This window comes from Mobula birostris, chromosome 17, assembly GCF_030028105.1.
Source record: "Mobula birostris isolate sMobBir1 chromosome 17, sMobBir1.hap1, whole genome shotgun sequence".
Classification (NCBI taxonomy): Eukaryota; Metazoa; Chordata; class Chondrichthyes; order Myliobatiformes; family Myliobatidae; genus Mobula; species Mobula birostris.
Genome location: NC_092386.1, coordinates 45,407,769 through 45,432,009, shown reverse-complemented (window position 1 = coordinate 45,432,009; position 24,241 = coordinate 45,407,769). Strand labels below are relative to the sequence as shown.

At 41.4% G+C, this 24,241-nt stretch overlaps 1 protein-coding gene across 7 annotated transcripts in view; it reads left to right on the top strand.

Annotated features, from left to right (window-relative positions):
• The window catches only part of fancc (FA complementation group C), a 183,359-nt gene that overhangs the window by 12,859 nt on the left and 146,259 nt on the right, over positions 1–24,241 (top strand). For 6 of the 7 annotated variants that reach the window (XM_072281638.1, XM_072281635.1, XM_072281639.1 and 3 more), the window contains exon 2: positions 6,022–6,261. In XM_072281638.1, the coding sequence (XP_072137739.1) occupies positions 6,079–6,261 (183 nt within the window). In that variant the 5' untranslated portion in view covers positions 6,022–6,078. Of the gene's footprint in view, positions 1–2,815; positions 2,837–6,021; positions 6,262–24,241 lie in introns of those variants that run through there. The other variant, XM_072281641.1, reaches the window with a different exon arrangement.

Genomic DNA, 24,241 nt, shown 5'->3' with positions numbered 1-24,241 from the left:
GGCCACACATTTTAATTCCACATCCCATTCCCATTCTGACATGTCTATCCACGGCCTCCTCTACTGTAAAGATGAAGCCACACTCAGGTTGGAGGAACAACACCTTATATTCCGTCTGTGTAGCCTCCAACCTGATGGCATGAACATCGACTTCTCTAACTTCTGCTAGGCCCCACCTCCCCCTCGTACCCCATCTGTTACTTATTTTTATGCACACATTCTTTCTCTCACTCTCCTTTTTCTCCCTTTGTCCCTCTGAATATACCTCTTGCCCATCCTCTGGGTCCCCCTCCCCCTTGTCTTTCTTCCCGGACCTCCTGTCCCATGATCCTCTTGTATCCCCTTTTGCCTATCACCTGTCCAGCTCTTGGCTCCATCCCTCCCCCTCCTGTCTTCTCCTATCATTTTGGATCTCCCCCTCCCCCTCCAACTTTCAAATCCCTTACTCACTCTTCCTCCAGTTAGTCCTGACGAAGGGTCTCGGCCTGAAACGTCGACTGCACCTCTTCCTACAGATGTTGCTTGGCCTGCTGCGTTCACCAGCAACTTTGATGTGTGTTGTTTGAATTTCCAGCATCTGCAGAATTCCTGTTGTTCGCTGATTTACAATGTTAACAGTCTGTTGTGTTGCTTTTTCTGAGCTCTGTGCCTGAAGGACTCGGGTCTTTGGGCACACAGCCTGCTGCCAGCTTGTTGCTTTTGATCTTCTGTGTACTCCCACGATATATCAGACCGCAGCACCGACCTGGAGTCCGCCCGCCTCCAGAGTCACGAAATCCCGAAACTCCGAAGGCGTGCTAGTCTTCTAGGCCGCATCCTCGGTATATTGAATAGCAGCCAGTTGTGAGACTCTGAGAGTGGGTCCCATTCCTGTAAAGGACCAAAGTCAGTGTGTAGTTCCAGGTCAAGGTCTTGAAAAGAACCCTGAAAGGAAAAAATAGAGATATTAAAGATAGAAATAGAGCTGTTTTTGAAGATGCAAGCAAAGGAATCACCATTAGGCGCCATCGTCTCCTAAGCTCCACTCCACTATCGAATCTCTCATCGTTCCCTTACACTCTAGGAAATGAAGTTCTAACCTATTCAACCTCTCCCTACAACTCAGGTCCTCAAGTCCTGGAAACATCCTTGTTGATTTTCTCTCAACTCTTTCAATCTTATTGCCATCTTTCCTGTGGGTAGGTGACCAGAACTGCACACAATATTCCAAATGCACCAATTTCTAATACAACTTCAATATGACATCCCAACTCCTGTACTCAGCACTTTAATGATAACTAATGTGCCAAGAGCTCTCTTTATTACCCTATCTACCTGTGACACCACTTTCAAGGAATTATGGATCACTGTTCTACCACACCCCTCAGTGCCTTACCACTCGCTGTGTAAGTCCTACTCTGGTTGTCCACCCTAGCCTAGCCATGGGACAATTTGCAATGGCCAATTAACCTACTAACGGGTACGTCTTTGGACTGTGGGAGGAAACCCACACGCACACAGGAAGGAATGTACAAACTTCCTTACGATGGAGGCCAGAACTGAACTCTGAACTCTGGCACGTTGAACTGTAACAGCATTGCGCTAACGGCTACGCTGTTGTGGCACCCTATATGTCAGGTTATTGCAATTGTGAGCCTACAGTAGATCAGGCTTGGTCTGTGTTCCCATTCCATTGATATCAATGAGGATTCGTGGCTTTGGAATGGGAATCAATGTACGAGGTAACTGATTTTATTTGTAAGTGTTTTCTAACTTTAGTTAATATTTGTAATTCTGAATCTGTGTATTTTTTTTCTTAGCTTATTTTTAAGCTTTCAAATTTACACTTTACTTTATACTTTATTGTCGCCAAACAATTGATACTAGAACGTACAATCGTCACAGCGATACTTGATTCTGCACTTCCCGCTCCCTGGATTACAAATCGTTAGTAAATATTAAAAATTTAAATTATAAATCATAAATAGAAAATAGAAAAATGGAAAGTAAGGTAGTGCAAAAAAAACTGAGAGGCAGGTCCGGATATTTGGAGGGTGCGGCCCAGATCCGGGTCAGGATCCATTCAGCAGATTTAATTTAATTATTTACATCTATTTTAATCATTTAAAACGTTCCTGAATGTCAGGAACATTTAAAGAAGCTTTAGATGAATTACAGACTTTGACTGCAGTCGCACTGGTTATGTCACAAAGGTTAATAATTTCTTCAGAGAAGGAATCTCCGGCTTTGACCATTCGGGCCTACATCTGACTGCAGACCTATGTGTATGAACAACACGTTGCCACCTCTGAGCTTATCTGGTTAACTCTCACGGTTGTGCCAAATTGATTAAAAACTGTACAGTAAGAATAGAGTGGGGTCACTCCCAGGCCAGCCCTTGCTATTTATGTGTTGCCCATATCCTGTGTTCACTTGAGTTGGTGGCAGTGTGCCACCATCATGATTCACCATAGGAGAGAGATTTAAGCAGAACTAAGATGCTGATCAAGTTGAGCTGTTGCAACTATTCGTAACCACTCAGATGAATAGTGTTCTATTACACACCTGACTTGTGCCTATGTAGCTGGTGGAATAGCTATTAGATTGGAGAGGGAAGCCTATTGCAGAAGGATAATCATCTGTTGTAGTAGCCACAGCAGCCAACCACTTGTTTTGCTGAGTGTCTGATAAATGCTGACTCCCGGAATGGGGATGCCCTTTTTTGTTGGGCAATACAGCGGCATAGCTGCCTTGCAGCTACAGCAACCTGAATTCAGCCCTGATCTCCAGTTCCGCCTGTGACTCCATGGATTTCTCCCGGATACTCTGGTTTCCTTGCACATCCTAAGACATACAGGTCAGTAAGTTAAGTTGCCCCATGCATGTGAGTGAGTAGTGGAACATGGGGGAGTTAATGGGATTGTGGGGAGATTAGGTTGCAAGGAAAAATATTGGAGAATATGATAGTGTTGTGAGCTGGCTTAAACTTGATAGGCCAAAATAGCCTGCTGTATCGTAAGGAAATATTGGAGATATTCATTGCTGTATTTGTGACATCAAATTATTCTGCTATGTGTCACTCTAGGGTTGTACGTTGCCCATGTCTTGCCGTGTGCAGTTTTAGATTGTCTCATTTGTGATCTATCATGGAAGCTAAAGGGCATTGCTATCACCACTAGCGATCAGAATCTTAGTTCTTTAGTGAACAGCAGCTGGTAGATTTAGCCAAGCAGGCTCAATTTCAGCCTTTAGTTATGAAGAATTATTTTGAAGGAACATGTGAAATTTTACATTTGCTTCGGTTAAGAATTTTTTATTGTGGAAAACCCTTATTTAGCAGTCGATATGGGTACCATGTCAGTGTTCTTTAGTCGCACTGATCTGATTACTACAACAAAAAGTGAAATGTAAGTAGATATAGAACCAACATAATTCTTGACTTTCTTAACGAGTGTTCATATCTATAATGCTCCAGTATTTTTCTTTAGAAAACATCTCTGGAATTTCTGGTTTTGAAGCTTGCCCTGTACAACGTGTTTTGGAAGGGAAGCCATTATTTTCAAGGGGGAATTTGAGTTAAATATCATAAGCTACAAGTTAATTTTAAAAATTAGCTTGTATGATTTAGAGCATTCAAATGGTCCCTTTCATTTTTAGAATGGTTCAAAATCCAGTGTTTCTAGACTGAAGGACAATGGAAGACCTGATCGTCATGCAGTGGATTTTTAGTCGAAGTTTTATGTCTAATTAGACTGTGGGAAAACACTCAGCAATAGAGTAACATATCTTTTTTCAAAGTCCTGTTTATGTCTGGAAAGTATATTTTGTGTTGGTAGTAATGATTGCACTGGCAAGAATAGTGACGTGAGCAATTTGAGATGAATGGTGAGGATCACACAAGAAGTATATTCATAGGGCAGTAAATTGTGTTGCCTTAAGTGATTTTTAGGCTCACATCCCAGAGTTTTGGTATTACTTCACAAAGAGATTTTAGGAACAGCACAGCTAATGGGTGTACTGACTTTGAATTGACTTCGGTCAATGAATATCAAAGCTTCATTGTTCTTTGGATAAGCTTGCTAACAACAGGGGAGATAGGTTTTCTACACTTTCCTGCTGACAACAGTAAGTCATTAGGTACAGATATTTTAGTACTGTCAACAAAATTGTGTTTCAGCTCTGAACTATTGAGAAAATATTTGTAAGATTTTGCATATTGCTCCAATGCCATATTTAAGTTTGCTGACGACACCACTATTATTGGCCAAATCAAAGGTGGTGATGAATTAGCATAGAGGAGGGAGATTGAAAATCTGGCTGAGTGGTGCCATAACAACAACCTCTCACTCAATGTCAGCGAGACCAAGGAGCTGATTTTTGACTTTAGCAAGAGGAAACCGAGGTCCATGAGCCAGTCCTCATTTGGGGGAATCAGAGGTTAAATTCCTCAGTGTTATCATTTCAGTGGACCTGTCTTGGGCCCAGCATGTAAGTGCAATTATGAAGAAAACACAGCAGCACCTCTACTTCCTTAGAAGTTTGCGAAGATTTGGCATGACATCTAAAACTGACAAACTTCTATAGATGTGTGGTGGAGAGTATACCGACTGGATGCATCTCAGCCTGGTATGGAAACACTGGTGCCCTTGAACGGAAACTCCTGCAAAGAGTAGTGGATATGGCCCAGTCCATCATGGGTAAAACCCTCCCCACCATTGAGCACATCTAAATGGAGCGTTGTCACAGGAGTGTCCATCATCGAGGACACCCACCATCCAGGCTATGATTTCTTCTCACAGCTGCCATCAGGAAGAAAGTACGGGTATCTCCAGAGTCAGGAACAGTTATTACCCCTCAACCATCAGGCTCTTGAACCAATGGTGATAAGTTCATTCAACTTTACTCACCCCATCACTGAACTGTTCCCACAACCTATGGACTCAGTTTCAAGGACTCTTTATCTCATGTTCTTGATATTTATTCTTATTTATTTTTTGTTATTATTATTATTTTCTCTTGTGTATTTGCACATTGTTTGTTTGCCCTGTTGGGTGCAGTCTTTCATTGATTCTATTATGGTTATTGGAGTTACTGAGTATGCCTGCAAGAAAACGAATCTCAGGGTTGAGTATGGTGACAAGTATGTACTTTGATAATAAACTTAATTAGAACTTTGATTTTGTTGGAATCACTTTGATTTACTTTGCATTTCCCTCTGGTTTTTTGAATGTCAAAACTGAAGAAATTGTGTTCCATTGGAATCTTCTACGAATTTTTTCCTGCTTTCTTACTGGTTGAAATTGTTAGGATACAGCAAGTTTAATGAAGTGACTCTTTACCTTATCTAATCATTAAAGCATTAACATTTTTAAAGGAAAATTTAGAAATAACACAGCAAATACTGAAAATGTGAAATAAAATGGAAAATACATGAATTATTCAGCAGGTCAGGCATCATTTATTTAAAGAGAAACAGAGGTGAAGATCCTTCAGTTTTCAGAGGTCTTGATACAATATAATCAGTTAAGATTTTTGTTTCATGCCTGTTCAAAATTGTGGTTGAGTTGTTACTTTCCAGTGAGTAGTATTTAACTGTTATTGTAATGAAATTATGGTGGTGACAAATTCAGGTGGTAAAATTTTGGAACCAACCCATAAAACATTTTAAAGTAATTTTCTCATTGAAGCACCTACAATAACTCCATAAAACTGAGGTTTGGTAAAATACTGAAAGGCTTTTATTCGCTGTACAATACGACCTCCATGGTGAGTGTCTGCCCCTGGACTGAGGGGGAGGGGCAAGGCGAAACACCTTTATACAGGAAACTCTGGGAGGAGCCACAGGGGCAGTCAGCAGAGGGGCGTGTCCAGACAGTTAACCCAGTTACAACACATATATATGGTTTACCACATTCATTAGAATTATTGCGCTGTTTTCTCACAAAAGGTCCATTATATATAAACCTTTGATTTGTTTTAAGAACTTGCTGAAAAGCCTTACGTAAAAAAAAGGTTTGAAAGCTCCTTTCTTTTATTTTGCAGATTCCACAGTAAACAGAAGAATCTTTTCCTTTTGAATGACTTTTAAACTTGAGTCTTATGGCTTGTGTTATGGCCAAAGCAACTTCCATTCCTTTTTCCGGTTTTGCCTTTGAATACTGGTTGAATAAGGCCGTTGAATGGGGGCAGGCCACTACTTTGGAATCCCAGCAAGATGTCTGCCTGCACCTGCCTAAATTACAGGAGTTCCTGAAACAGATTTATGAAGCTATACAGCATATGGTAAGCAATTCACAGAAGGAAAGAATCATTAATGCCAATCTGTTACACAGATTCAGACAAATAGAATGTTAATAGCAGCTAATCTGTTGCTATTTGTTTTCTGAATCTCACTATGTCTAGTTGGGAAACCGGTCATGTCCATTGCTGACAGGAATGTATTTCCTCCAGTTTTGATTTATTATGAAAGGAGATTTTCTCTAGACTGACAGAGATGTCACATGAGACTTCCTAGCTAATCAAGTAATCTAATTTCTTGAATCTTGAAATAAACAATTATGAGGTTTTGAATCGGGTGACTGACAGGTTTTCCACATGTGAGTTGGTACCTTGCCCTTGGGTTGTAGTGTTGATCTTCAACACTGAACTGGTGACTTTGTAAGTATTTCAAAGCTGACGACCATAAATGCATCCAGAATTAAATACTTATAAAAACTGACTTGTAATTTTGAAATTAAGGTAATTTGGTTTAAATAAACATTACTTTAAGTATTATAGTACAGGTGGCCCCCACATTATGACCGTTTGGGCTTAAGGAAATTTGTCATTATGGAATTCGCAAAGCACTACCCAAAAATCCAAGATGCAGAATGAAATCTTCTCTAACAGAATTATGTGGGGAAAGAATTACTTAAATATAAAGCGTGAAAGAATAACAAATTTTGATCTTTTTTTCATCAAGTTTCTTAAACAGAAATGCAGCTAATGTGTTTTTTTTAATGTGATAGGTTCATTTTGCTATCAGTTTTTTCTCCAAGAGTTTTCCGTATTATTTTCTCTTAAGATGTTTGATACAGCCAGCAAGTTTAAGTGCAAGCTGCAAATGTTAATGACTACTGTTATTTGTTGTGAGATAAATCATTAAACTATATTTGATATGTCTCCATTCCATCTGAAGGTTGAAAGGTGATAAGCATTTACCATTGCATGTGTCTCTAGTTGTTGGTCTCATAAGAGTTTGGTTTACCAGTTTCCAAAGCAAATAACTTAAATGGCTCTCCAACATTCCCCCTACTCCCACTGCCATAAACCATGAACCTGTAGCTGTATACACATCATTACTGTTGAGAGAAAATATACCTAAGACTCTATTTGCAATTATAATGTGAGTTCCACTTTAATTGTATAATGTAATTTGCAGTGTAAAACGCAAACAAAATTGAAAAGGGTGAATATAGGACTGAAGTTGTTATATTTGAATGTACACAGTATATGGAATAAGTGAGATGAACTCATAGCACAGTTACATATTGACATATATGATGTTGCAGGCATCACTGAATCATGGCTGAAAGAAAATTATAGCTGGGAGCTTGAAGTCCAAGGATATACATTGTATTAGAAGAACAGTCAGGTAGGCAGAGGGAGTGATGTGGTTCTGTTGGGAAAGAATGAAATCAAATCATTAGAGAGGTGACATAGGATCGGAAGGTGTTGAGTCATTATGGATAGAGCTAAGGAACTGCAAGGGCAAAAAGATCCTGATGTGAGTTGTATACAGACCCCTAAACAGTGGTAAGGATGCGGGCTGCAAATTAGAACAGGAGTTAGAAAACGCAAGCCAAGAGGCCAATGTTACAATAATCATGGAGGATTTCAATATGCATGTAAATTGAGATAATCAGGCTGGTTCTGGATTCCAAGGGGGCATTTTCTAGAATGCCTACAAGATGGCTTTTAAGAGCAGTTTGTGGTTGAACCCTCTTGGGGCAAAGTGACCATAATATGATCGAATTCACCCTGAAATTTGAGAAGGAGAAGCTAAAGTCAGATGTATCAGTATTACAGTTGGCTAAAATTAATTGGAAAACAACACTGGCAAGGATGAAGGCAGAAAAGTAATGGCAGGAATTTCTGGAAGCAATTCAGAAGGCACAGGAGATATATATCCCAGAGAGGAAGAAGTATTCTAAAGGCAAGATAACGCAACCGTGGCTAACAAAAGAAATCAAAGCCAAAGTACAATAGAGTAAAAGTTAGTGGGAAGTTAGAGGATTGGGAAGCTTTTAAAAACCAACAGAAAGCAACTAAAAAAAGTCATTAAAAAGGAAAAGTGAAAGTACCATAGTGGAGTAGGACATGGGAAAACTAAGTTGGAAAGGGAGGATTAATTTGAGATTAGTAGATCAGGTTTCATAGTTCATTTATTTTTGAGTATTTCTGCCCTACTTAAGATGATTTTTGAGATTAGCTGGAGGTCTAGAGGGACATGACAGCAGATTTAGAACTGGATATGTCAGTGTTTTAGATTAATCTGCTTTCCTAGATTAAGAGAATAATCTAAAAAATTTGTCAAACACCAACTTTTTTTTCACATTTCCTTTGATTACAGATGGCAAGAAAATACAGTATTAACTTACTCCATGAATGGGTCAAGTATACTGATTATTGTAATTTAAAGAGATGGGGAGATTTGATAGCATAATGCTGCTAACACCATGTTCTCAGTAATATTCTTAACAACAGTAATTATTTGAGATAGTTGCTCTGCTTTACAGTAATTTGGTCCACCATTTCCTTTCCATGTTTCTTTTCCTCTGTGTCAACAATTTTGGTAATTTGCTATAACATCTCTTATTGTAGCTTAGCATCAGTAGTTTATCAACATTCCTATGAAGTTTTTAGGGTTGTTTTTGCATTTCAAAGCCTGTATGTATATTCAAGTTATTGTTGTTTCTTTGCACCCCAGCCAGGAGTCTTAGAATCAGAAGCAGGTTCATTATCACTGACATATGATGTGAAATTTGTTGTTTTGTGGCAGCAGAACTGTGAGAATACATAAAAACCTATAAATTACAAAAATAAATAAATATTATATAAAAAGGGAATTATGTGATAGTTTTCACAGACTGTTTAGAAATCTGATGGTGGTGGCATTGAAGCTGTTCCTAAGTCACTGAGAGTGGGTCTTCAGACTTCTGTATAAGACCACAAGACTATAAGATATTGGAGCAGAATTAGGCCATTTGGCCCATTGAGTCTGCTCCACCATCTATTTTTCTTCTCAGCCAAATCTCCTGCCTTCTCCCTATACCCCTTCATGCCCTGACCACTCAAGAATCTATCAACCTCTGCCTTAAATATACGTAAAGTCTTGGCCTCCACAACTGCCTGTGGCAAAGAATTCCACAGATTCACCACTCTCTGGCTAAAGAAATTCCATTCTAAAAGGATGCTCCTCTATTCTTCTATTTGTGTTGGGCACGTGGCAAAGTGGTTAAGGCGTTCGTCTAGTGATCTGAAGGTCGCTAGTTCGATCCTCAGCTGTGGCAGCGTGTTTGTGTCCTTGAGTAAGGCACTTAACCACACATTGCTCTAGTGTCTGTGCGAGGAGTGGCGCCCCACACAGACTTCCAATCTGCGCCTTGTAAGGCATGAAAATGCTCGATGCAGGCCTATCATGTTCTGAGTCGACGTTCCCTCCCCTCTATTCTGAGGATGTGTCCTCTCAAATTAGACTCTCTCAACATAGGAAACATCCTCTCCACATCCACTCTATTCAAGGCCTTTCACCATTTGATGCTTTAATGAGGTCGCCCCTCGTTCTTCTCAATTTTGGAGAATACAGGCCGACAGCCATCAAATGCTTTTCATATGACAAGCCATTCAACCCTGGAAACGTTTTTGTGGAACTCCTTTGAAACCTCTTCAGTTTTCAGCACATCCTTTCTAAGATAAGGGGCCCAAAATTGCTTGCAATACTCCAAGTGAAGCCTCACCAGTGCTTTATAAGGTCTCAACATTACATCATTGCTTTTGTATTCTAGTCCTCTTGAAATGAATGTTAACATTGTTTTTGCCTTCGTCACCACAGACTCAAACTACAAATTAACCTTTAGGGAATCTTGCACAAGGACTCCCAAGTCCCGTTACTTCTCAGTTCTCCATTTAGAAAATAGTCAACAATTTCATTTCTTCTACCAAAGTGTATGACCATACACTTCCTGACACTGTATTCTATCTGCCATTTCGTTGCCCATTCTCCTAATCTGTCTGTCCTTCTGTAGTCTCTCTGCTTCCTCAAAACTGCCTGCCCCTCCACTTATCTTTGTATCACCTGCAAACTTTGTAACAAAGCCATCAATTCCATCATCCAATCATTGACGTGTAACGTAAAAAGATTTGGTCCCAACACAGACCTCTGTGAAACACCACGAGTCACCGGCAGCCAATCAGAAAAGGCTCCCTTTATTCCCACTGTTTATCTCCTGCCAATCGTCTACTTTATCCATGCTAGAATCTCTCCTGTAATACTGTGGGCTCTTGGCTTGTTAAGCAGCCACATATGTGGCACTTTGTCTTCTGAAAAACCAACATTAACCGATTTTCCTTTATTTACCCTGCTTGTTATTTCTTCAAAGAATTCCAACAGATCTGTCAGGCAAGATTTTCCCTTGATGAAACCACGCTGACTATGGCCTATTTTATCACATGCCTCTAGGTACCCCAAAACTACATCCTTAACAATCAACTCCAACATCATCGACCACTGAGGTCAGACTAACTGGCTTATAATTTCCTTTCTTCTGCCTCTCGCCCTTCTTGAAGAGTGAAGTGACATTTGCAGTTTTCCAGTCTTCTGGAACCATTCCAGAATCTAGTGATTCTTGAAAGATAATTACTAATGCCTCCATGATCTCTTTAGGTACCTCTTTCAGAACCCTGGGGTGTATACCATCTGATCCAGGTGACTTATCTACCTACAGACTTTTCAGTTTCCCAAGAACCTTCTCTTTAGTTATGGTAACTTCACACACTTCATGACCCTGACACCTGGAAATTCCACCATACTGCTGGTGCCTTCCACAGTGAAGACTAAGGCAAAATACTTATTCAGTTCATCCGCCATTTCATTGTCCCCATTACTACCTCTCCAGCATCAATTTCAAGTGGTCTAATATCCACTCTTTCCTCTCTTTTACACTTTATGTATCTGAAGAAACTTTTGGTATCCTCTTTAATATTATTAGCTAGCTTACTTTTATATTCCATCTTTACCTTTTTTAATGATCTTTTCAACACGCTGGAGGAACTCAGCAGGTCGGGCGGCATCCTGGAAACGATGAGTTGACGTTTCGGGCCGGAACCCTTCGTCAGGACCTGCATCTTCTCCATTTCCCTCACTTCGGCCCTTACCCCATCCAGCCGCCACTACAACAGGGACAGAGTTCCCCTTGTCCTCACCTACCACCCCACCAGCCTCCGGATCCAGCACATTATCCTTGGCAACTTCCGCCACCTTCAGCAGGACCCCACCACTAAGCACATCTTTCCCTCTCCACCCCTCTCCGCTTTCCGTAGGGATCGATCCCTCCGCGACTCCCTGATCCACACGTCCCTCCCCACGGATCTCCCACCTGGCACTTATCCCTGTAAGTGTAAGTGCTACACCTGTCCCTACATCCCTACACCTCCTCTCTTGCCACCATTCAGTGCCCCAAACAGTCCTTCCAGGTGAGGCAACACTTCACTTGTGAGTCTGTTGGGGTTATCTATTGCATCCGGTGCTCCCGGTGCGGCGGCCTCTACATCGGTGAAACCCGAAGCAGATTGGGGGACCGCTTCGTCGAGCACCTCTGCTCCGTCTGCTACAACAGACAGGATCTCCCGGTTGCCACCCACTTCAACTCTGCTTCACATTCCCATTCAGATATGTCCATACATGGCCGCCTCTACTGCCATGATGAGGCTAAACTCAGGTTGGAGGAGCAACACCTCATATACCATCTTGGTAGTCTCCAGCCCCTTGGTATGAACATAGAATTCTCCAACCTCCGGTAATTCCCTCCCCTCCCTTCCTCTATCCCTATTTCACTCTGCCCCCTCCCCCAGCTGCCTATCACCTCCCTCATGGTTCCGGCTCCTTCTACTACCCATTGTGTTTTCCCCTGTTCCATCTTCACCGTTCCTGCCTATCACCTCCCTGCTTCCCCTCCCCCACCCCATTATCTTTCCCCTTACTGGTTTTTCACCTGGAACCTACCAGCTTCTCCTTCCCACCCTCCCCCAACCTTCTTTATAGGGCCTCTGCCCCTTCCCTCTACAGTCCTGACGAAAGTTCCGGCCCGAAACGTTGACTGATCGTTTCCGCAGATGCTGCCCGACCTGCTGAGTTCCTCCAGCGTGTTGTGAGTGTTGCTTTGACCCCAGCAGCTGCAGATTATTTTGTGTTTAATGACCTTTTTAATTGCCTTCTGTTGGTTTTTAAAAGCTTCCCTATCCTCCTGCTAAATTTTCCTCTATTATATGCCCTCCCTTTGGCTTTTATGTTGGCTTTGACTTTATGTCAACCATGGTTGTGTCATCTTTCCTTTAGAATACCTTTTCCTTTTTGTATATATCCTGTTTCTTCCGAATTGCTTCCAGAAATTCCAACCATTGCTCCACGCCATCAACCCTGCCAATGTTCTTTTCCAATCAATTTTGGCCAACTCCTCTCTCATGCCTCTGTAATGCCCTTTACTCCACTGTAATACTGATACATCTGACTTTAGTTTCTGTTTCTCAAATTTCAGGGTGAATTCGATCATATGATGATCACTTGCAGGATTCTTTTACCTTAAGCTCTCTAATCAATTCTCATTCATTGTACAACACCCAATACAGAACAGCTGATCCCCTAGTGGGCTCAACCATGAGCTGCTCTAAAAAGCCAACTTGCAGGCACTCTAGAAATATCCCTTCCTGGAATCCAGCACCATCCTGATTTTCCTAATCTACCCGCTTATTGAAATCTCCATGACTATAGTAACATTGCATTTTGGCATTCATTTTCTATCTCCCATTGTAATTTGTAGGCCAAATCCTTCCTACTGTTTGGGGGTCTATATACAACTGTCATCAGAGTTTCTTACCCTTGCAGTTCCTTAGCTCTATCCACAATGATTCAACACCTTCCGACCCTATCTCAACTCTTTCTAATGATTTGATTTCATTTTTATACCAACAGAGCATCGCTGCCCCCTCTGCCTTCCTGCCTGCCCTTCAACACAATATGTATCCTTGGACATTAAGCTCCCAGCTATAATCTTCTTTCTGCCGTGGTTCAGTAATACCTACAATACCATACCTACAAATTTGCAACTACGCTGCAAGTTCATCTGCTTTATTCTGTATACTGTGTGCATTTAAATATAACACCTTCAGTCCTGTTTTTATCCGTTTTGATTTTGTCCACCTTTTATGTTGCAACTCATCCTGTTGACTGCAATTTTGCCCTATCAACATCCTCTCCTCACTACACATTGCCTCCATTTGTAAAGCAGCTACCTCATCTTCAGAACTGTCATCTGCCTTTCCTACAATACTTCTTGCATTGAAATATATTCAGCTCAGGACATTAGTTGCATCTTGCTCAACCTTTTGATTCCTAATTTTGTCTGAGGTCTTACCAACATCTGCCTCCACAGCCTCTCCACTAACGGTTCTGGCACTCTGGTTCTCCCCCCGCTCCAGTTCGGGTGCAAAGTGTCCATTCTGTACAGGCCCCACCTTCCCTGGAAGAGAGCCCAATGATCCAAAAATCCCATGCCCTCCCTCCTACACCAATTCCTTAGCCACGTATTAAACTGTATAATCTTCCTAGTTCTGGCCTCACTAGCATGTGGCCTGGGCAGCAATCCTGAGATCACAATCCTGGAGATCCTACCATTCAACTTAGCACTTAACTCCCTGAACTCCCTGTGCAGAACCCCATCACTCATCCTACCCGTGTCATTGGTACCTACTTGGACCATGACTTATGGACGTTCACCCTCCCACTTAAGAATGCTGAGGACCCTGGTCAGACCCCACTTGGAGTACTGTGCTCTGTTCTGGTTGCCTCACTACAGGAAGGATGTGGAAACCGTAGAAAGGGTGCAGAGGAGACCTACAAGGATGTTGCCTAGATTGTGAAGCATGCCTTATGAGAATAGGTTGAGTGAATTCGGCCTTTCCTTCATGGAGGGACGGAGGATGAGAGGTGACCTGAGGGGTATAAGATGATTATTATGATTATGAGGACACGCAGTCCCCTCTTATTGTCATTTAGTAATGCATGCATTAAGAAATGATACAATGTTTTTCCAAAATGATATCATGAAAACACATGACAAACTGACTTAAAAACTAACAAAAACCACCTAATTATGACATATAGTTACAACAGTGCAAAGCAATACCATAATTTGATAAGAACAGACCATGGCACAGTAAAAGTCTCAAAGTCTTTCGAAAGTCCCATCACTTACGCAGACAGTAAACCTCCAGCGCCACCAACTTGCCAATGCAGCATCCTGGAAGCATCTGACCACAGTCCGACTTCAAAAACTCCGAGCCTCCGACCACCTCTTCGACACCGAGCACCATCTCTGCTGAGCGCTTCAACCCCGGCCCCAGCAACGGGCGATAGGCAAAGTCGAAGATTTGGGGCCTTTGTCTCCGGAGATTCTCGATCGCAGTGGCAGCAAAGCAGGCATTTCAGAAGTTACTGCAGATATTCCTCTGCACTCCTCACAGCTGTCTCCATCAAATCCGGATTGTGCACGGCCCCCTAGTTACACATAATCGATATTCATTCAGAACAGCCGTGCACGCTGCGTCGTGTCGCCATCTTCTCCTCCCTCCTTTTTTAAATGAGAGGCACTAATTGTGTGGATAGTTAGAGGCTTTTTCCCAGGGTTGAAATGGCTAACACGAGAGTTTTAAGGTGCTTGGAAGTAGGCACAGAGGAGATGTCAGGGGGAAGTTTTTTATGCAGAGAGTGGTGAGTGCATGGAATGGGTTGCCGGTGACGGTGGTGGAGGTGGACACAATAGGGTCTTTTAAGAGACTCCTGGATAGGTACACGGAAATTAGAGAAATAGATGGCTATGGGTAACCTAGGTAATTTCTAAAGTAAGGACATGTTCGGCACAGCATTGTGGGCTGATGGCCTATATTGTGCTGTAGGGTTTCTATGTTTCTAATCCGAGATATTCCAGACCCTGGCACCCAGGAAGCAACATACTGTCTGGGAATCTCGTTCTTGCCTATAGAACCTGCTGTCCATTCCCCTAACTAATGAATTCCCTTTCACCACAGCGTGCCCCTTCTCTCCCCTTCTGACTCAGACTCAGTGCCAGAGACCCAAACACTGTGACTTTCCTCTGTTAGGTCATCCCCCTGACAGTATCCAAAGTGGTATACCTATTGTTGAGAGGGATGGCCACAGCGTTACTCTACTGGCTCCTTAACCCCTTTCCCCTTCCTGACTGTCACCAGTTTCCTGTGTCCTGCACCTTGGGTGTAACTACCTCTCTATATGTTCTATGTATCACCCCTCAGCCTCCTGAATGATCTGGAGTTCATCCAGTTTCAGTTCCAACTCCTTAACATGGATTGTTAGAAGCTGCAGTAGGATGCGCTTCTCGCAGTTGTAGTCGTCAGGGACACCGAAGGTCTCACTGCCTTCCCACATCCCTCAAGAGGAGCATTCAACTATCCTGTCTGGCATCTCTACTGTCCTAGATGAGCAGCTATAAAGAAGGGAAGGAAAAAAAAACTTAACCCAGGGTTTTTCTTTTCTTTGCCTTCTTCGACTGAAGCCTCTCTTTACTGAAGCCTTGAAGAGCTAAAGCCTCAAGATCACCACTTTGACTCTGTTCAGTCAGACGACAACTGCTGCACTTGCCCCTTCCTTTAATTTGCTCTTGATAATCAATCTAAAACACTGATTGGTTGCTAGTCAAAGCTCCTTCTCGCTGTAGTGACCCACTGCTACCTTTTGTACTTAGGTAGTATCACCTCCCTAATGGTAGTAATGAGAAGAGGACATGTCTTGGATGATGAGGGTCTTTAATGATGGGTGCCATCCTGAAGCATCATTTCTTGTTGAAGTTCTTAATAGTGTATTACATACAGTATGCCGGAGGAGCTCAGCAGGACAGGCAGCATCTTTGGGTGGGAACAAGCAGTCGACGTCTCAGGCTAAGACCTTCACTGTTTATTCCCATCTATAGATGCTGCCTGACCTACTGAGCTCCTCCAGCATATTGTGTGTATTGTTCTAGACTTCCAGCATCTGCAGTATCTCTTGTGTCTTGATAGTGAATTGCTCTCTATATTTAAAAGTAACTTCTTACAGTATTGAGTGTTGAAGTGAAGAACGCAGAGCACTTTTATTTGACCTGAAGCAGTCAGCTGAAGGTGTGGTCTATGCCACATCAGTGACACATGTTATTGCCAGGGATAACTTCATTGTTGCTTCAGAATCTAGCATCTGCCTTCTCCTGTGTCTGCATGCCTTCATTATTGTTTGATACACTTTGGTTCTACCAGTGTGCCTATCGAGTGTAAATATTGCAGTCCCTCAATGTTTAAAACAAATAAGCCCCTATTTTACAACCTCATGATGTTTTTGTGATGATTTATATTTTTCCCTTCATCATGCCATTGTAAAGATTAGCAGATCAGCCACCAAGAATGGGCAGCATGGGTAAAGTTGCATGACATTTATATAAAAAAGAAAGTGGAAGTCCTAACAATTCTAATACATCTGCATGCATAAACTTGTGCAATTACAGTAGAAATTCTTGCTTTTCATATCCCAACACCAGTATGTAGTGGAACATTGGATATTTCAGCACAAGTATACGCAGGCTGCTTATGTTCTTCCCTGCTACTGAGATGGACTTTGCTAATGTTTGCTGGAAGTTTAGAGCTAACTGGCTCTACCACTACAATAGCACTTGTGTGGTTGGTCGATGTATGGTCATGGAGGGATTATTAGGAAAAGAGTCAAGTTACAGAGTCATACATATAACATGGAAATCTAACCCTTCAATCCAACTGGATCAATGTGACTGTGCCGCCCAGCAAGCTCACCACACCTGTCTGTGTTTGGCCAAGAGCCACGTACATATCTAGATGGCTTTTAATTATTGCTAATGTGCCCACTTCAACCACTATTTCTGGCAGCTCATTCCAAATATGCACCACCCTTTGCATGAAGAAGGTGCCCCGGTGTCCCTTTTAAGTCTCTCACCTCTGATCTGAAACCTATGCTCTCTTCTTTTTAACACCCCTCACTGGGGAAAAAGAGTTTCTGGCAGCTCACTATTTCATGTGAAAGAAGTGTGACAGTGGGAAAGTGTGTATGGAACCGGAGGAAATAGCAGAGGTACTTAATGAATATTTTACTTCAGTATTCACTATGAAAAAGGATCTTGGTGATTGTAGGGATGACTTGCAGTGAACTGAAAAGCTTGAGCATGTAGATATTAAGTAAGAGGATGTGCTGGAGGTTTTGGAAAGCATCAAGTTGGATAAATCGCTGGGACCGGATGAGATGTACCCCAGGCTACTGTGGGAGGCGAGGGAGGAGATTGCTGACTCTCTGGCAATCATCTTTGCATCATCAATGGGGACGGGAGAGTTTCCGGAGGATTGAAGGGTTGCGTATGTTGTTCCTTTATTCAAGAAAGGGAGTAGAGATAGCCCAGGAAATTATAGACCAGGGAGTCTTACTTCAGTTGTTGGTAAGTTGATGGAGAAGATCCTGAGAGGCAGAATTTATGAACATTTGAAGAGGTATAATATGATTAGGAATAGTCAACATGGCTTTGTCAAGGGCAGGTCGTGCCTTATGAGCCTGATTGAATTTTTTGAGGATGTGACTAAACACATTGATGAAGAGCAGTAGATGTAGTGTATATGGATTTCAGCAAGGCATTTGATAAGGTACCCTATGCAAAGCTTATTGAGGAAGTAAGGAGGCATGGGATCCGAGGGGATATTGCTTTGTGAAATCCAGAAATGGCTTGCCCACAGAAGGCAAAGACTGGTTGTAGACGGGTCATATTCTGCATGGAGGTCGGTGACCAGTGGTGTGCTTCAGGGATCTGTTCTGGGACTCTTACTCTTTGTGATTTTTATAAATGACCTGGATGAGGAAGTGGAGGGATGGGTTAGTAAGTTTGCTGATGACACAAAGGTTGGAGGTGTTATGGATAGTGTGGAGGACTGTCAGAGGTTACAGCAGGACATTGATGCAAAACTGGGCTGAGAATTGACAGATGGAGTTCAACCCAGATAAGTGTGAAGTGGTTCATTTTGGTAGGTCAGATACGATGGCAGAATATAGTATTAAAGGTAAGACTCTTGGCAGTGTGGAGGATCAGAGGGATCTTGGCGTCCGAGTCCATAGGATATTCAAAACAGCTGCGCAGGTTGACTCTGGTTAAGAAGGCATATGGTGTATTGGCCTTCATCAATCGTGGAACTGAATTTAGGAGCTGAGAGGTAATGTTACAGCTATATAGGACCCTGGTCAGTCCCCACTTGGAGTAATGTGCTCAGTTCTGGTGGCCTCACGACAGGAAGGATGTGGAAGCCATAGAAAGTGTGTAGAGAAGATTTACGAGGATGTTGCCTGGATTGGGGAGCATGCCTTATGAAATTAGGTTGAGTGAACTCGGCCTTTTCTCTTTGGAGTGACGGAGGATGAGAGGTGACCTGATAGAGGTGTATAAGATGTTGAGAGGCATTGATCGTGTGGCTAGTCAAAGGCTTTTTCCCAGGGCTGAAATGGTTGCCACAAGAAGACACAGGTTTAAGGTTCCTGGGAGTAGGTGCTGAGGAGATGTCAGCGGTATGTTTTTTACTCAGAGTGGTGAGTGCGTGGAATGGTCTGCTGGCAATGGTGGTGGAGGCGGATACAATAGGGTCTTTTGAGAGACTTTTGGATAGATACATGGAGCTTAGGAAAATAGAGGCTATGGGTAAGTCTAGTAATTTCTAAGGCTGGCACATGTTTGGCACAACTTTGTGGGCTGAAGGGCCTGTCTTGTGCTGTAGGTTTTCTATGTTTCTATGTTTCACCCTGTTTTTATCCCTGTTGATCTTCTATGACTCTGTCAAGTCACCCTACAATCTCCTATGTACCAAGGAATAAAGTGCAAGGGCTAAAGTACTCTGAGTTGTCAGGCCTTTTATCAGCAGCATCCTTCTTGTTGCCCAGCTGTACTTCCTTAGTTGGACTAAATAGGAAATAGGGAGCTAATGAAGCCAGGGCTAGAGTATAATTCTTCTGATGTGGCATTCTTAGTGTGCAGACCATTGGTGAAGTCTGTATACTGTGTTTGATGTTTCATGCAGTCTTCAGTTTTTCAATGGGCAAGGACATTTTTTATCTTGACGTGGCAATGCCATGATTTTCAATAGATTTGCCAGTCTCTTTGCAAGCATGTATAGTGTGGTTAGAGCAATATATATTAATTTCTGCATTTCTGAAACTATCCTATTTCTTGACAACCCTTAGCCTATAACATCTGCTTCTTGATGAACAGAGCTTGGGGCATCCAATGCCCTTTGATGGGATAGTTTTATTGCTGCATTTCAATTTATTGTTTATTTTTTGGGGGTGGGGGAATCTAGGGTACTAGCAAGGCTAGCACTTACTGCTGGTCCTTGCCCTTGTAAAGGTGATTTTTGAGCTGCCACCATTATCCAATGCAGTCCTGCGGGTGAAGTTATCATACATTTCTGCAGAGTAGGGTGTTCCAGGATTTTGACTGACCAGTAATATATTTCCATATTGGGATGACATCTGATTTTGAGGAGCACCTATGCTGTTCATGTTCCCATGTCCCTGCCCCCCTTGTCCTGCATGGTAGTAGAGGTTTGAGGTGTATAAGATGCTGTTGGAGAGTATGTTTAGGGTAGTGGTTGGGGTACCAATTGTTTAATATTTCAGTAATATTTGGCTAATATTGTACATATATTGTTTGATTAAGCATTTTTTGTTTAAATAATTCATTACAGGTTATATGTAAAAGTACTTAAATGGCATATGTCATCACGCCACTGCGTCATATGTGCGCACCTCACTAAGGTAAAAGTGAAGAGTACACAAGTTAACCCTGACTCCATGTTTTTCTTTTGATTAGTTTTATATTTTGAAATTATAAAACACAACACCAATCAAATTGGCTGTTTTGTCCTTGACAACATTAAGATTCTTGAAAATGTTTGGAGCAACAGTCTTCTAGGCAAGTATTCCATCACATTCCTGACTTGTGCCTTCCGGATGTTAGGATTCCTAGATGTCTAGAGTCCTTCAGCATAGCATACTTAGCTGCTGGATAAATGCTGTGTAGTTCCAACATTTATTTGGCTGATCTGGATAAACTGGTCAATGGTAAATCTCTGGATGCTTGTGTGCCGTATGAATCCAGCCACTTGAGTAGTTTCCCATTGATGTTGATTGATTCATTTTTACTAGAGGACCTTGATCGCACACTGATGTTAAGGACAGTCGCTTGCGCATCACTTGTGTAATTCAGTTTTTTAGTCCATGTTTGTACCTGGGCTTTGATGAGGTTCAAATATCAGTAGAAGAGGTGGGTCTTGTCCCGAAACATCGACTGCACTCTTTTCCATAGATGCTGCCTGGCCTGCTGAGTTCCTTCAGCATTTTGTGTGTGTTGCTTGGATTTCCAGCATCTGCACATTTTCTCTTGTTTGTGGGTAGAAGAGGTTGCCTTGTTTCCAAAGCAAGTCACTTGAAACTAGTCTTCCACTGTAAATTGGCAGCCTTGATTGTTGTCCCTGGTAGCTTAGTTTTCTATGTACGTTTTGTATTTATATTTACCACAGTAATCCCTTAAGAGTGAATTTTTATTCTTTTTCTCAAATTTTTTGGTAGTGATTTGTGAAATTTATAAAGGTGAATTTCTGTTCAGAAACCACTCTAACACAAAGGTGCAGTGTATTTATAAGGGCATACATTGAATTGGAAAGAAAGCATTTGTTGGGTGTAATTTAAAGGTGGCGAAGGGATGTAAGAACGAGAGTGATTCTGAGTGGTAAATGGGAGTGTGTGTGCATATACAGAGTGATTGGCAACTGACTGAGAAAACATACTGAAGAGTTTTAAGATGTAGGTGAATGTATCACTGTTCTCACCTTCACTGGTCTACCTAGGTCTCCAAACTGCTGTCTTTGTCCTGTTCAGCAGTATGGCATTGTGCAGACTTTGTTAACCTCCTCTGGTCTCCGTCCAAGCAGCTTTCTCAGTTTCTCCCTAGCAAGCAGTTTCACCACTCATCACAACTGTCACTAGCAGTATATTTAGGGATCTGTCACTGAGCGGGGAGGTAGGGTTTGATCTCCGGACTTGATTATGATAAGTTCTTTTCTTTGGCCCAACTCATTTAAATTGCGTAATTTTAATGTCTAAGTTTTGTTATATTAATTATTATGCCTCCTGATGTTGGAAATCCTATGGTTATGTAGTGGCTGAATTTAAAAAAGCTATTGATGATGTGTCCCATTGATTTCTAGGTTTCCCTCAACTTGCTAGGATCTCCTACATTCAATGTGCCACAAACTTAAAAATTTCTGCCCTGTCTGAAAAATGGGCTGGATTTTATTTGACCAGAGAGATAAAATGGGAATACTTCTAGTTAACTAAATAGGTGGAACCAGCTATAAACACTTGCAGCATTTATGATTAAAACAGAATGTTGCAAATGGAGCTAATTCATGTTAGTCTTTGACTGTTTCATATTCTATTAAAAGGAATCCTAAAAATTGCAAAAAATGTCAAGACTATAAGTTTCAAAAATTAGAAGTGAAATAGAAAGGAGCAAGGAATGATACTGATATTCCAGATGGGGAGTAACAGACCTTGTAGAACTTTTAGAATACTTCCATATACCACTGGGCCACCAGTATGGTGAGGTAAAGGTACCATGTAAAATTTGCTTGCAGCAGCATCCACAGGCATGTAAGTTTAGACAACACACAGAAAAGAAATTACATATAAATTATGTAAGACAGTGAAGAGGAAAAGAAGTGTGCAAAACAAGATACTAGTGCAAAAAAAACATAACCAGAGGCAAGTCCACAGTACTGCAAGAGGTGACGTAGTTGAGATTTACAACAGTCTGAACCAAGTAAGCCTGTCTCTTTAAAACTACTTCAGATCTGGTTTGATTAAGGAAAAATGGTGTTACAAATTAGTTCATCTAAGAAATCTAAGAAATTAGGACCAAAAGTAATTCATATTTAAAAGAGAATGAGATCCAGAAGTATGAGTACCTGGCTGCAATCAATACGATAGAGAAATTCAGGCCAAAGATCTCCATCTACTGTACAAAATGGAAATAGATAAGTTTAAAGACAAGAAGTAGGTTGTTATAGAATAAATGAAAGCCAAACAGGAAAATGTAAAATGGAATCGAAATGTTATTTTTGAAAATAATTAAACATTTTAATTGCTATTTGAAATTTTAGGAGAGACTCTAATTTTAAAATTAGAGGAAAATATGAAATCTTGCATGATATAACTGTTGGTGAATACAACACAAAGTTAAAAGCCTAAAATTAAAACTTGAGCAATGGCTTGTGAGGTGAATGAAGTGACACACTTGCAAACTTGCAACTTGTTCATCTCCTAAATGTAAGGAATCAATATCAAAATATGTTGGTTATTTTGTGCAACCAGTAGATTAGCCCTTTCTGGTATTGCAAATGGTCTTTTATTGTCACATCTTCCATACTCTTCATACTGATGAAATTATTACACAGTATTGTTACACAAAAACTTTTCAAGATTAAAACAATTCTCAGCACAAAATAACATGCGCAACAAACTGTTTGAAAACCATATTGCTCTCTACATACTGAATGGGGAGAGGGTTCTCCTGAAAAAATTAGTTGGATGCAGAACCAAGGATGCTTCCACCGTAGATCAAGAGCCATAGGGATTCAGAGGTTAGGAGCAGACAGGTGTTTTTGTGATTGCAGATGTGATTTTCGGATAAGATGTATTCCTCCCAGTGTCAGGATTTAGAATAGCACTGAATGTCTGAAAAACATTTGGGAAGGGCATATAAAGTTTGAGTTCTGTATTGAGATAAACAACGTAGATGGAAACAAGGATGAGGGTCTGTGTGCACATTTTAAAGTGACACAGTGAAGCAAGATGTAGCTCGGCTGCCTTAGTTCCAGCAACCTTGGTTCAACTCTGATCCCAGATACTGTCTCTGTGGAGCTTGTACATTTTCCCTGTATCTGCACCAGATTCCCCCTGATGCCCCTGTTTTCTGCAGTGTTCTCAAAGATGTGGTTGTTGGTAAGTTAACAGTTTCCTGTGAATCACTTGTGATATAAAAGGAAATGTGTATGGGAATGCTCAATGGGCCTGTGGCAGTCTCCTGTATTGAAAAGAAGTAAGCGAAGAAGGATGTTAAAGGTACTAAATTCTGAATTACTCTTGGTGCCTCATGCTGATGTGAAAAGAAACAGAACGTATGACTGAAGAGATGGTGCAAGAAGGAGGGCTTTTGATTTGGTGCCAAAATCAGTGCCTTGTTTGGCAAATGTGCTAGTAATGGCAGTGAGAGTTTAAACCAGCTTGACAGTGGAATGGAAAGCTTAGCGAAGGTAGAGGAAGAATCAAATACAAAACTAGAAGTAGATAAAAGATTAACTGGAAGTTCTGAAAGCTGAGAAAACAGAAGTTGGGCATATAGTGGTTGCTGCAGTTCATGGAATATGCTTATGTGTCTCAAATAAAGCAGAAGAGATGAGGTCACGGATAGGTGAAAGTATGATATAGCTATTCCAAAAACTTGTATTTATGAGTCCTGTTTTCTGTCCAGATGGCATTCAAACAAAAGTTAGTATTTCCAGTTAAGAGGAACAGTGGGATAAGTTAGTGGCCATATTTATCAAAGAAATAATCACACTTGTGAGAATGGGTGATAAGATAGGTGGATGATCGAAAGAGACTATATAGTTTGTCCCAAAGAACAATAAAGGGGTATGCACATTGTTTAATAATACTGTGGGAGCTCGTTGGTTGGTAGGATGTCCATAAATCAGGCTTTCATAATTTGTAGAGAGCCTGTTCTTGGATTCAGGGTAGTTTGGAGGAAAACTCCCCTGAGCCCACCATTAAGCACATCTACAAAGAGCAATATTGCAGTGAAGCAGCGTTCATCATTGAAAAACCCCA